This window comes from Dermacentor albipictus, chromosome 6 (genome assembly GCF_038994185.2).
Source record: "Dermacentor albipictus isolate Rhodes 1998 colony chromosome 6, USDA_Dalb.pri_finalv2, whole genome shotgun sequence".
In the NCBI taxonomy this organism is placed as follows: Eukaryota; Metazoa; Arthropoda; class Arachnida; order Ixodida; family Ixodidae; genus Dermacentor; species Dermacentor albipictus.
The window spans coordinates 54,895,661-54,910,514 of NC_091826.1; the positions used below are offsets into that span (position 1 = coordinate 54,895,661).

General features: G+C 44.5%; 1 protein-coding gene across 1 annotated transcript in view; it reads right to left on the reverse strand.

Moving 5' to 3' along the window:
• The window catches only part of LOC135907799 (1-acyl-sn-glycerol-3-phosphate acyltransferase epsilon-like), a 106,667-nt gene that overhangs the window by 5,935 nt on the left and 85,878 nt on the right, over positions 1-14,854 (reverse strand). The window contains exons 7-8 of the mRNA XM_065439544.1: positions 5,274-5,435; positions 2,263-2,386 (exon numbers count right to left, since the gene is read on the reverse strand). Coding sequence (XP_065295616.1) covers positions 2,263-2,386; positions 5,274-5,435 — 286 coding nt within the window. The remainder of the gene's footprint in view (positions 1-2,262; positions 2,387-5,273; positions 5,436-14,854) is intronic.

Genomic DNA, 14,854 nt, shown 5'->3' on the forward strand with positions numbered 1-14,854 from the left:
CTGATGAAACAAGAACGGAGGATAAGCATCGATGAACTGGCAGACCGTCTGAACATCAGTCACGGTTCGGTTCACGCCTTAATTCATGAGCTTCTCCGTTATCGGCTCTTTGGTGCGCAATGAATCTCAAGATTTTGATCCATAGCGAGAAGACGGAGAAGTTTCGCGCTGCCTTGACTCATCTGATCGGGTATCACAATGAGGATGACGACTTCATGTTTGCAATTGTGATCGGGGACGAACCTTGGTGCCACTACTACGAGCCTGAAACACGACGGCAAAGCTTACAGTGGAAACATTCGAATTTACTACGCCCAAAGAATGCAAAGGCCATCATTTCCGCTGGAAAGGTGCTGTTGACTTTTCTTTCGGTCGTCAGGGTCCATTACTGATAGAATTTGCTAAATCTTGAGAGGCTATCAATTGTTTCCGATATTGTGAAACGCCAGAACGGCAGTGTGTCGCAATCAAGAACGAACAACGTGTAAAATTGACAAATGGGGTCATCTTGTTCCCCGACAATGCCTGTCCCCACGTCGCTTATGTGGTTAATACAAAACTGGCAATGTTCAAGTGGGAAACGCTGCAGCATCCGCCATACAGCTCAGACCTGTCACCTTGCGACTTCTACATTTTGAGGCAACCGAAAAAGCAGCTCAAGGGAACCAGATACAGACTTTTTGAAGCAGCAACCCAAGGAGTTTTATAAGACGGGAATCACGCGACTCGTTAGTCAATGGGACAAATGTCTAAATTCTCATGAACACTACTTTTAAAAAAAATACCCCGTTGTTGGCTCACATTCATTTGACTTGCCCTCGTATATCTTGCAGAATTCCTGCTTTTTATACGTGCCCTCTGTTGCGACTGATTTCGGTGCAATTACTCACGATACACGACCGGTGACAGCTGCTTCTGCGAAATACATTAAAACAAATTACAGCGTCATTGAGATTTTTCACTGGCCATTGCATATATACAAGAATGTAAGCACGGTTCTTGAATGACAAAGTTTCATTAACATATTTGTCCTCAACTTGTTCAGTTCATTGCCTTTTAATTTTTCATATCAGTGGCATGCACTGCTTTCCTGGTTTCGAAATGATATAGTTCTAAAGTTCGTGTGATATTTTCTTTACTTAAATAGACAAAAATATGGAAGCATTGATATCAGTTATTTTGGGCAATATTTTTGGCACATACGAGTATATTCTTTTATGAAAAAATACATATTTTATTGTTTTGACTGTGCGTAGCGTTCAAGAATTCGTTTGCAGCATTTTTGGCAATGACAATGCAGTTATTATTCATGGATTTGATCCCTTGACAAATTGTTTAAGAGGAAGCTTTAGCTCGGGCCCAATCCGACGCGGCCTATTCAAATACTTGTAAAACGCAGAAACCCTTTTCTTAGATAATCCTGCTAATCGCTTTTATTGAAATTCGTTGCATTTGAGAGAGAAAGTTAAATCCTAGTTCTTTTGGAAACACAACTTCGATTTAGGGCCTGAATGTTGTTTAAAATATTTTGAAAAATTCGAATGTTTGAAAATATAGAAGCACGACGTTTACAAACTAATAGCTATGCATGAATAACAGACATTGTGGTTCTGTAAACGGCATCTATTATAACAGTCAAAGTGGACAAGTTTGCTATGTCAATTTGTATCTTACGTGAATTGGTTACGTTGTGTACAAGGGTTCTGCACAAGGCGTATTTCCACAATACTACATTTTTTTGAGATTCATGTGTAACATATCCATTTTGTCCGCTGTAGATGTACTATCAGATGCAATTCACAGAATTGTGATATTTTTCATTGTTGAGTCACGGAGTTTTCAACATGATAGTTTCGTTTTCTGAAAATTTTCGATTTGGCCAATTTTTAATAAATAATTGACCACCTAAATAAAAAATTTTAAACCAGTAGTCACTAGAATTAAACTTTTTCTTTTAAATGCAACAACAAAATTTCTGGCTACGCCACTGGCCCCATGCATATATATATATATATATATATATATATATATATATATATATATATATATATATATATATATATATATATATATATATATATATATATATATATATATGTATATATATATATATATATATATACATATATATATACACACACACACACGGGGCCAGTGGCGTAGCCCCCCCCGAACAAAATTTCTGGCTACGCCACTGGTATGGACAGATGGACGAGCAGGCGGAGGGACAGACAGCCGGATGGACAATGGTTGCGTACTTACGCGTCTTTCTCGTAGAAGGCGTTGAAAATGAACGCCTTGAGCCCGTTATCGTCTTCGGGCAGCTTGTCGATGGGTGTTCGCTTGATGTGCATGTGCAGCGCGCCGCACCGGCCTGTAAAGACGTCTGCACCGCAGAGAACACTTATGTTTCTCCAATGCAGCGATGTCGTTTCGTTCTGAACAAACTGAGCTCAGCCACGAGATGCAGACGCAAGGTTATGTGTAAAAAACACGCACTGTAGTAACCGCGGGAATGTAAAAATAACAGGATACAGTGCTCTGAAGTACGCCTCGTCTATTTGCTCATTTCTTGCCTCAAGTCTTCGTGGCGTCGGCAGGCCATGCAATTCTGTACCTAGCTCAAGCCTGAACATAACGGGAAGAGTGATTTTGGCCCCGCAAGAATGGAAAAAGGGAGTTTTCGTGCAATCGACGAAAAAACCGGTCATAGCCTTTTGCCTACATTGGTGCGCAAATATAGTACTCAGATGAAAATATGATTTGCCAAAATACGAAAAAAAGAATCTTTCTTCTAGGAGAGTTTTCCAGAATGCATTGCGCCTGTTGTGGAACGTTTACTAAACACGCTAAATGTACGCAACGCAATTTGAAAGACGTTTATTCTCTAATCCTGGTGCGAAAGCTCAATCAGGTATAAATGAATCTCCTGGCTACTAGTTCATTGTGATCTGTACAGTCCAGAAACGTGAAGTTTAGCTTCGTTTTGTTGAGATTGGTCAATGACCTATTGTGCTAGTGATGATATTTACAACTGCGCGAATTTTTTTTAGACCTAATCGAATACAGATCTAATAGTGCCTCTAAGTGAATCGAATCGAATATTTTTTCGGCTAGTTTTCGAACAATGAACAGCCGCTTTCACAATTAATATACAGAGATGTTCACATCTTGTATGTATTCATAACGTTATCTATATATTGTGATTAGATTGCACGTTAGTAAGCGTTCTTTATTAAAAGCACAAATTGAGCATAGAAAAACAAAATACGCAGTTTCATCGCATCGCGGTGTAGCCCACAAAGTGTCTGGCTGCCTGAGCGACGTAGCCGACTCCACAACGTAGGTTGACATGTTTTATTTACTTATTTATTTATTTAGTTAGTTATTTATTTAGTTGTACAAGCTGCAGCCCAGTAAGGACTATTGCAGTATTGGGTGTACATGAGCAACAATATGAGAAAAAAAATCACCGCCCAAGCACTCCGTACAGATTGTTAGGCAGCATAGATGAAACGTGCGGTCTGTTTTTTATCACCGGCTTAATCCCGACGGTTCATTAAACGGCGGCTCGATATAGGCCGCCGGATCCTCGGTACGCAGTTGCTGCTTGCGCTCGGCTGCACGAGCCTGTTCTTGTGCCAGGGCTGCAGCATCGGTACGGCGCAGACGAGCTCGTTCCCGGTCCTACTCGCGGCCTGTGCTGATCGAAAGCGGCCTGTTCCTCGGGAGTACGCATGACGCGTGGCCCACTCATTTCGGAGGTGGACAGAAACTGCTGCGCGCGTGCTCGGCTGCGACGGAGAGCAACGACGTCACTACTGGCGCAGCCAATCGCGCGCCTCTCTTTCGCTCTCCTATTTTTCGCGCATGCGCATGAGGTTGCACAGGAGGTGATTTCGGCGTGCAGGCGACAGACGGACGGACGAATAGGCTAACCATATACAGCTTCGCTGTAAAAATAATAATACAATAACAAAAGAATCAAGCAAGATTGAGCAAGTTCAGCAAAATTAATCACTTACAGACGTGACCCCTGTCTCTAGGTGTTGACACAAACTTATCGAGCGGCGTACAACGAATAATGGCGCTTAAAGGGTTCCAGAGCTTAATTGCCCAAAGAAGGAAGCTGAATTGGAAGTTGTTAGTACGTGCAAATATGCATATAATGTTTAGTTCATGGTGTCCTTGAGCTAACGATTCCGTAGCAAACACTAGGATGTTTAACAGGCGATAGGAAGAATTGACGATGCTGTGTAACGTTCTTTTTTCTAAGACACGAGTATATTTGCTATACTTTTTATGTTTCGTCGCGCAGTCGACGACGCGAAGCGATCGAAAACTACTCGTATTTACAGATAGAGATTTTTCGATTCCAATACCGAATCGATTAGGACACCATTCGATTCGTTATCCGAAAGTTTCGAATATTCGCAAACCCCCCTAATGCGTTTACCTAAACCAGACGGTGTTCCGTCGAACTTTTGAATGACATGTGACGAAGCGCACAATAGGACGGTATACGGTGCAATAGTGAAGAGAGTGGTAGACGAAGAGTAAAAGGCAGTGTTCTGGCGACCATGTTTGTCTACATCCGCAACCTCCTGCTGGGCCGGAACCTCCTGTGACGCAAGCAGGAGGTTCCGGACGGAAACGAACATGGTCGCCTGAACGCTGCCTTTGTTCTTCGTCTTCCTCTCCTTTCAGAATGCGTTCTTCCGTCCTCCGTTACAAACATAAACCGCGTCTATAGACCTTTTTCATGCTTACAAACAGAGTTCCCAGTAGACTTCCGGTTAAACCCTCAGGAACAACGCAAGTTACAATAGCCTATAAACTTACAAGACAATGAATTGTATTGTAAAGTGCAACAAAAAAAAGCCCGTACATGAGTTCGACGCCTGGAGCACGTTCTTTATATCTGGAAACATCAAGAATATGTGCCTACAGCATACTATGCGGCAAACTACTTCTCATTTCTTGCCTAACTAGACTCTTGAAAATGGCTGACCGGAAGTTCTCTGGGGTAATGAACGCACTGCTGCCACATCGCGGATGAAAAAGGTCTATAGAGAGCTTTAGTGTAGGGGATGCAAGCGGCTTGCGTACGCAAGAACTAGGGGCGCCGGTACTGCGCATGCGCTGGCCCCTACGTCTGTGTCTGCGCATGCGCAGTACCGTCGCCCCTAGTTCTTGCGTGCGCAAGGCGCTCGCGTCCCCTAAGCTAAAACTCTCTTATGTTAAGGGCGGAATTCTGCGGTCAGTCGGCTCACCGCAGATGCCCGGCGCAGCCCTGCGGCCCCCGTGAGGCATCTTGGTGCCGCCGTAGATCAAGGTGACGCAATACACGGCGTCCAGGTTTCCTCGCATTTCCTCGACGGTGATCACGAATCCCTGCGTCCGTGGCATCAGTTGGTGGCGGGGTACCGGAAGACCTGCGGATACATAGCGACGACTTGCGAGTCCTTTTATTATACGAGGCTTACGATTGTAACAAACTGTTTAAAAAAAAAACAAAGAAGAAGAAGAAGAAGAAGAAGAAGAAGAAGAAGTCTTTATTGAGTAACACAAACAAAATGTATACACAGATATTTGGACCGATAGCCAATGAGGCTAGTAGAGAGCCATACGAAATGTATGGTAGAAATGCTAGTAGAATGCTAGTAGAAAGGCCATACGAGATGCATATGCACAAACAAAATGTATACACAGATATTTGGACCGATAGCCAATGAGGCTAGTAGAGAGCCATACGAAATGTATGGTAGAAATGCTAGAAATGCTAGTAGAAAGGCCATACGAGATGCATATGTGGGACCAACGGTGCTTTGCTGGCGATCACCTTGCCAGCAGTGGGGAATCTTTCAGTTATTGTTAATTACCGATAATTCGTCAAGATTATAAGCGCTTAAATGGATAGTTATTTGCATAATGACGTAAGCTCAAATATCAAATTGTGTGTCGCATTCGATAATGCTATGTTATGCAGTTTTCAAGCTCGCTGCGTTTCCCCAAGTTATGTTTTTCGAGGTTCGATATTGTGGCACAGCACGCGAAAGAGAATGCAAAGTCAAAGTGACCCTTGATGATGATGACGGTGATGATAATTTACTGGCATCCCTTTGAAACAGGGCGGTGACAAATATTCACCTAGCTTGCTTGATTTAATCAGGTATATGTTGTACGTGTTTTTATTCTAACACTTTTGTATACACCTCAATATTTTTCTTTTCTACTTCAAACCTTCTCTGTCTACCTTGTACCGCTAACTATTCCTGAAACGGATCCAGTCGTGTCACTCGCTTCCCTGTTCTTTTTTCATCAATACTCTAAACGTCTCTTGTGTATCTTAACTGCTGACCGGTTCATACTTTCGTCTACATTAAACCTAAGCGCTTATAAAGGTTTACGTTACTACGGGTCTCACTGGGTGGATCCCTTCTCATTCCGTTAAGACATGCTGAGTGGCATCCGCATTTTTGCTGCAGCATACACATACCTCATCTCGTTAGGAATATTTGCTCCGGTATGTTTTTGTCCTTAGCCAACTAGCTCGAGCCTCAAATAGCAAGTCACTTCCCTTCGTTTCAGGGCGCAGCTATTAATAGCCCGTTCCTGCGGCGAGCGTCGGCGGCGTCGGCGTAACCAAGCGAACGATCGAACGCCGCGAAGGATGAAACGAACGTGGAGCGCAGCAGGAGATGAAAGAAAGCCGACAGCGAAGAGAGGAGGAGGAAAGCGCAGAAGCATGGTGCAGCGGAACCATGAGGCAGAAAGCGGACGAGGAGCGGAGGGGAGACGGGCTGCGCATGCGCTGAGCTGCCGGTGGCACGGAATCCGCAGCCGCGTGGGCGATCTCATCTGCACTTCCAGGGGGGGGGTGGGGGGGCGGAAGCGGGGTGTCTTGAGGTGGGGAGCTCGTCCGCGGCGTCAGCTGCTGAGGTCAGTCCGCGGTACCAGCGTGTGTGACGGCGATCACCGCTCCTGCAAGAGGCGACGGCAAGCGGCTGCGAGTGAGGCTCGATGTGACGCTCCCTTGGGTGTTGTCGCCGCTGGCACTGGTGGCACGACTTACTTGCCACGAAGGGCCGCTCTCGCCGTCGGCGGAACAAAATCGTGAGAAGAAAAGCGTAGCATCGCGCAAGACGGGCTGTGTGGAGACTATGGCTACCACATGGCGTTTGAGTAGCGCGCGTCGTCTGTATGGAAACAAAGCGCTGCGTGAGCGGAGGTCTGTCTGCGGTGGCTGCTGGAATCGCGCCCGCGCTTCGCCCACGTTCTGCCTCTCGCAATCTTCCGATTAGCGAGGTAGACGCGCCACACTTCGCTCCGTTTGGAACGTGCCGCACGAGACAGATTATCCCCGCCAGCCAATACATCGCGAAATGAAAGCACGTATGCATCTGTGCTCAAACTTCGCATTAGCGAGTATCGTAATGGTCGGTGAACTTTTTCCCTTTCTAATTCGTTCTTTCTCATTTTTGTAAGCCCTGCGCGCGACGACAGCGGTCTCGAACGGCGTTTCAATTAACACTACTGATGGCTGTCAGAAATGACCACCTATATGTAACAAGGCGGAGGCGTATAGCCTGTGGCTGGTACGAGCAAGTAGCCTGCTTTCTTTCGTTCTAGTTTTTTTTTTAGGCTTCACTTCAATTGCATCTCTTATCGCCACGCTTACCCGATGCGCAATAGACCTCTCCCGGCCTACGTCACGACGGGTCGGTCACGTCATCTTCGGATTCATGCGGGCGTGTTCGGCAAACGAAAATCGCCGCCGCACGCACGTTGGCAGTCGCTGACAGTTTCGAGCATCGCGGTCGTTCTTTCTTTTTTGGTGTGTTTCGTGCACGTCGGTTTTTCATACCGCAAGTTGTTGCTCAGTGGGATGCGTAAGTCGCACGGAAAAAAAGGTTCTGGGATCGTTTTTTTTCTCCCGCTTCCGAAGAGACGAGATGCAGCCATAAACGTGGGTGCTTTCAATGCGCTGCGACAAGTGACAGCCATCAGACGCCGAGACAGAATCTGCGGATTTCGCTTGACCAGTGGTAAGTGCGGTTCTCTGGTGGTCGTCATGGCACGTAAATGCGCTTGCAAGAAGGGATGCGATCATTTCCACCGCACTTTGAAACGAAAATGCTCATCATGTAGTACGCAGCTTATGTGTTCTGCAGTGGCACATGACCCAGGGTTACGCGTCTTTTTTTTTATTAAAGACGAGTCGCATGCAAGCATGCTGCGCTTCTGGCGCGGATCGAGTTTCACGGACGGTGTTCTGTGCGTATCACTGCATTGCTATATATGTCACCGAATCGCATGTTCGACTAACGCTGCGAATCGTTTTTCCAGCCATCTATGAGAAAAGAACGGGGGTGTATACTGTTCGCTGCAGGTGATGAGCTTCTCGACGTACCATTGAGGGGAAGCTTCAGGCATCCAACTGGCGTACTCGGGAATTGTTACGTGCACAGATGGCGAGGGCGTGAAACAAGGCGCATGCAATTGTTAAGTTACACAAATGCTCTGTTGAAACCAGGATCGCATATTTATAAGCATGCATACCACAATCACACTGAAGCGGAAGCAGCGATGCAATGAGCACACTACATCATTCAGAAAATTGTTTGTTCTTTTTTATAAGGAAAGCGAACCCATGTTTGAGCAATTTTCATTCAGGCTTGCCACTCTGGACGCTTTGATGATCAGACTAATAAGTTCACCTCGGTGTCGAGATACGATTTCCCGAACCGTAGCACACGGTCACACGTGCTACGATGCAGAGTCAGCCAGTCATCAGGCCCTTTCTTCGCATTGTAGCTGTGTTCTCGTAAGCTGCCATTTAGACAGCGTCCCGTGTGGCCTAAGTAGAACATACCGCATGAAAGAGAAATTTGATGAACGACACAGTCTCTGCAGTTTGCAAAACGCGTTCTATGACGCTTCCTGCAGCCGACATCTGTGTCAGAGGCAGGGTGACTGATTCTCTACAAACTGGTATGACTAGCAGGGTGCTGAAAATGCAACGCTGACATTGACACGTTTTGCTATTTTATTTCAAGTTATGGGAAACCTTGTGAAGGTAAGGTACTGGAGCAATATCTTTGTGGCTACCTTGGGTGACCGGGGCGTCAGCGCGCTGACACAAGTGGTGATGCTTCACTTCGTGATAGCAGGTTTCGTTCCTTTCTTGCGCATTTCGCGTAGGATGTTTTAAACTTCACAGCCATTACACTCTGTGGAGGTGGATGACAAGCGGAGCTGTATATAGGATGATAAATATGTTGATAATAACTATTAAGATTGAAAATAAGACACATATCACAATTACCTTCATTCCTTTCACGATTTTTGTTGTTGTTTTATTAACTTGCAAACTCAATGCTCTTTTTTTATTTTTAACCTTCTTTTGTTTTCTTATTGGGGTTTATTATTTGGTCCCCAGCAAGGTGACTATCGCTTTATGATCGCTATGATATACGGCTATTGGCTCTGTGGCGACACTTGAAAGGTTCTTGGCCAATGTGAGGACCACAAACGACCGATGACGCCTTGTGGGCACATTTATGGTTGTGTAACGTTGAATGCCGAACCTTTCCAAGAGAGACGCCACGAACCGATTTCCTTCTGGCCGAGACACGTCTATGTTTAAGTCAACCGCAATCACGATGGGAGTGGAGTTGGCAGGGGTGATGCAACAAAAGGTACACGTGTTTCCGGCGCGATTTTTGTCCTTATTACGTGCCGCCCTCTACCGCCGCGCACATTCCCGCTTCCGTTCACAACGGTGTCCTTCGTAGGCGCGCTGTTCTTCCGCAGTCCTAACCGCAGGTGACGCACCATGTTACGGGTGCAAGGTAACTGAGATAAGGTTACGTGGTTTGCCCATGGAGACCGTGACATCAAACAGCAATCCATACTAAAAGTATCGATTCCGGTTTTACTTTTGTCATCACGATATTTGTCTAATCGCAATACGTTTCGACGCTTCTCGCGCTTAAACGTGGCTGGGGCACATCTGGCGATACGCTTTTGAGTTATGCTTTAGCTCTTCTAAAGCGAAGCCTTCTACGTCTCACTGATTTGTCCATGAGAGCCGAAAACGCGCTGCAGGAAAGCCAACTTTCGCATACGCGTAGAACACTACAGTTTGCCTTCGCAGTACCGCGCCAGCGTCGACAGGCTGGCCGGTCGGTGCCTGATAACGGTGCGAAACGACGAGCTCAGCTAGAGCAGCGCATGCGCACAAAGTTCACTGGAAGCGCAAGTTGCGTCTGCTAGGCATGTGCTAGGCATAACACCACCCCTAAGCTTTCCTGCTTACCGGAGACAGCAAGTGCGCGTGAACACGGGCTCGCCTTAGGATCTGGAAAAAAAAAAAGCCTGTTTCTTAAAGGAAGATAGTTGAACGCCCCGCTATGCTCGTATGTATGCATTGTATTACGCGCGTCACGCAATGCATTCCCGGCCGTCACCATGAGGCACGCCGGGAATGCAGCGCGCGGGAGCAGAGGATGGCGTACGCGAACGGAAGTGTAGAGTCGCCCGTGAAAGTGTAATAATAAATAATAATATTTGGGGTTTCACGTGCCAAAACCACTTTCTGATTATGAGGCACGCCGTAGTGGAGGACTCCGGAAATTTTGACCACCTGGGGTTCTTTAACGTGAACCTAAATCTAAGCACATGGGTGTTTTCGCATTTCGCCCCCATCGAAATGGGGCCGCCGTGGTCGGGATTCGATCCCGCGACATCGTGGTCAGCAGCCCAACACCATAGCCACGGAGCAACCACGGCGGGTGCCCGTGAAAGTGTGTGTGCGTGTGTAATCAACGGCTACATGATCTAAAAGAAAGGCTATGCAACTTAACGAAAATGTGTCTTCAATCAACTCCAACTTTCAAAAAATGCAATCCTAAACAAGCACTCAGATCACATATGGAAAGCATCGTGTCCCTCAGAATTTCTTGGGTTCGTTGCGTGGTCGTTGGCTTTGGACATTGATTTAGTTTGCATTGGAGGAAAGCTCTGCGTTCGACCGTCTTTCCCTAAGAAAGGGGTTTTGATTTTTTGCGGTCCTCTTTTGCCTACGCGCACAAACCGCCAAAACCTAACGTATAACAGCCAAGGTCCATCTAGATTGGTCGCGAAGCTTGGAACGAAGAGCGTGCTAAAACCTATTGCCAGAGATATCAGTGGCGCACACTTGCAGAGGGGGGGGGGGGGGGGGAGGGTGTACAAGCACTGAAACTAGAAAACCTGCGTGAAAAAAAAATGTTCAAAAATTTTACTGAACAGGGTTTGTGTACGGGCTAGTTGGTATTCCGTTGCAAACATCCCTTACAACGCGTTCATACAAAAAAGTACAGTGCTCACGGAATGAAAAGCGTCACCTCAGGCCTAACTAATGCGCATACTTTCCTTTCCACCGGCTGCAGTTTGTATCACATCGATGTAAGTTTGGGACGTGCACTAAGACCAGAGTCCGCTTCAAGTTTGGTGACCAGATTCTCAGCGATATGACATGGTACACTCGAGTATTTTGCACATATTCAGGGTTATACTAAATGCTCCCTGTCACGTGTCATTCCGTGAGCACTGTACATGCACATAGACGCACTGTGAATGATGTTTGCAATGAAAATTTCAATCGGAATACTTTCATACGAGTAAACATTCCGTTTCAAATATTTCTGATGTACTAAACAACAAATGTATTTTTTTCTACTTCCCAATTTATTAGTTCGTTCTTGGTGACCCCAATCAATGATTCTGGTGCAAGACTTGGCAAGGGTGTGCAAACGAGCTATTAATGCCATGCGGAATGGCGTTGCTCACTTGAACACAGCGGTTTAATCCGAGTTAATTTCCCTGCGTGTTTGTGCAAAGCGTGGCGTGCGCTTCACTTCCAATTTTGCGTGACCTAGTGCGTGGCATTCATTGGCGAAAGGCGTAAGTGCAGCTTTTTGTTGTCGTGCAAGTTCAAGCTGCGGTGTCCGACGCGCTGTGTCTCACCGTGACGATAAATACTGAACGCTCTGTGACAAAGGCTCTGAGTGCCCGACGGGCAGCAAAATTAGCAAGTAGAATCAATCAATCAATCAACCCCATATATTACTATTATTATTAAAAATATTTGAAGAAAGTTTAACAATACCTTCCAGAAATTCAAACAAGGATAAATGGCACATAAATGTAACAACGAGAAGTATCAATTGTAGGCAAAATTCAGAAGGTGGGTGATTGAACAGTGCATTGCATAATGGTAAAGCAGAACAAAATCTAATTATTTCTAGGTTCGTTAAATTATGCTATGCGTCAGATAAAGTGTTCATGAAATGCTCCTTCGTTCTACGCTTGAATGATAATAACGAAGATGTCTTTAAATAAGATGGTATTCAATTCCAAACAGAAATGTCTGAAAATGCGACGGTAAATTTCCCATAATTAGTTCTTGGTTTTGGAAGAAGAAGATTGACTTGTGCTGACAATCTTGTGTTGTTATAATTGACGAGGCTAGAACGAGTAAAGCCGGGAATATTAAACTCGGTATTTATAAGACGAAACATAGGTAGTGACATCTTATGACTGAATAACATGCGTAAAGGTAAATTTTTTAGAGGACGGAATATGGGAGCAGAGGTAGATGTATGCGATTGGAATGCAATTATTCGTAATGCCTGCTTTTGCGAAACTTCAAGCTGATGAAGATGTGTGGCATATGTATTACCCCAAGATGACAGGCAGTATGAGAGATGGTTTTGTATACACGCGTAATAGAAAGACATGAGAATGCTTTGCGGAAAAATTGGAGCCAGTTTTATGATGATGTGAATACCAAATGAGATTTTTTGAATGAGTGATTGAATATGGCAGTGGAACTTTAGGTTCTCATCCAGAACTACACCAAGAAATTCAATAGAGGCGGATCTTGCAAATACAGTATTATTTAGAGACACTGCAACAGAGTGAACGTGGAATGTTTTTGAAGAATGGAATACCAGATGGGTTAATGGTTAGCTTGTGTTTTTACGCACCATGAATGAACATTCGCTAGCTCAGCGTTAAGCTTATCCTGCAATGCGAATAAATTTTTATATGATGCGAAAATAGTGGTGTCATCAGCATAAAGAAGGCAGTGCGCACGTGTTAATATTTCTGGCAAGTCGTTAATGAGTGCGAGAAATAAAAGTGGCCCAAATATTGATCCCTGAGCGACGCCTGTATTTACAGGTTTTGATGAGGGGAAGACACCATTAACTTCGACTATATATTGTCGTTCAATTAGGTAGCTGCGAAATAATTGAAAAGGCGGCCAAGAAGTGCCATACGATTCAAGTTTACTTAAAAGAATACGATGGTTAATTGTTTCAAATGCCTTAGCGATATCAAAAAAGAGAGCACCGACTAAGAGGCCTTGATCGATGGCTAATTTAACCCACTCAGTAAAAGTAATAAGCGGTATTTCAGTTGAAAAATTGTCACGAAAACCAAATTGATGAGGAGTTAAAAGATTAAATTTGGATAAGTATTTAGTTAAGCGATTATGTATTAGTTTGTCGATCACCTTACTAAAGAAAGACAAATTTCAGTTAGGACGATAATAACCCATGCACTTATGGTCACCTTCTTTAAATACTGGGATTACTTTACCTGTCTTGAGGCGATTAGGAAAGACGCCATCTATAAATAATCTATTTTCTATATGTGCTAACGCAGGTGAAATTTCGTTAGATACAAGCTTAATGGTAGAGGGGCGTATCTAGTCGAGGCCTGGACTGGTTGTTTTAAGAGAATTGATAATGTTGCTATACTTTGAGAGATGTTGTGGGGAACAGGCAAATGAATGAGAACAGCGCGGAAAACTAAGCAACGGTGAATCAGGCTGACTACCGTCTGCAATACTAAAATGGTCACTGAAAACATTAGCTATTTTTTGAAGGTCAGTAACATTAGCAGAATCGTGGTTCACATACGATATTTGAGTTTTAGATGTACTGATGTTTAAGAATTCTTTAATAACCCGCCAGTTTCGCCTGGTATCACTTCCATTTTTTCTTATTTTATTTTCTTAGTAATTACGCTTGTCATTTTTTAAAGTGGCTGTTAGAACATTTGAATATGTGTGAAAACGCAATCGCAACGCATTATTGAATGGATGGACTTTACGTTTCTTGCGAAGATCATCTCTTTTCCTAATGCACCATAATAAAGAATCACTAATCCAAGGCATTCTTGGCGTGCTGAACAACCGCGTCACAGTAGTGTTACTTGTACATAAGTTAGAGCATTCGGATATTTTTGCAAAAAACGATTCAAAAGCCCTTTCGCCACATTGCTCTTGAAGCACGTCAGCCCAGTCAATTGCACGAATCAGACGAGTGAATTTATTAGAATCAAAGAAAGTCCTGATATATTTTGCTGCTTGAGAAGGCGTTATTGAACCTATGCAAAAAAATATAGGGTAATGGTCTGTTACGGTATATTCCGCTATTCCAGCTGTGCTTAGATCAGTAGGCTTGCTAGAAAGCACATGGCCAATTAAAGTATTAGGTCCGCCTATTTCACGCCTGGTTGGAGCTGTAATTTGTGAGGATAGACCACAGCTAAGATAAGTACGTAAGTATTCAGAACAACATTGACTGTCAGGGATGATAATGCTGATGTTAATGTCGCCACATATCACAATGTCCTTGTTTTCATCAGTGACTGGGTTTAGTAACTGCTCAAATTGTTTACGAAACTCGATGTAGGAGGAAGAAGGTGAACGATAAATGCATGCAATTATGATGCTACGTTTGGTAGGCAGCTGCAGATTATTACTGGTGGTGGTGGTGGTGGTGGTGATGTTGAAGCA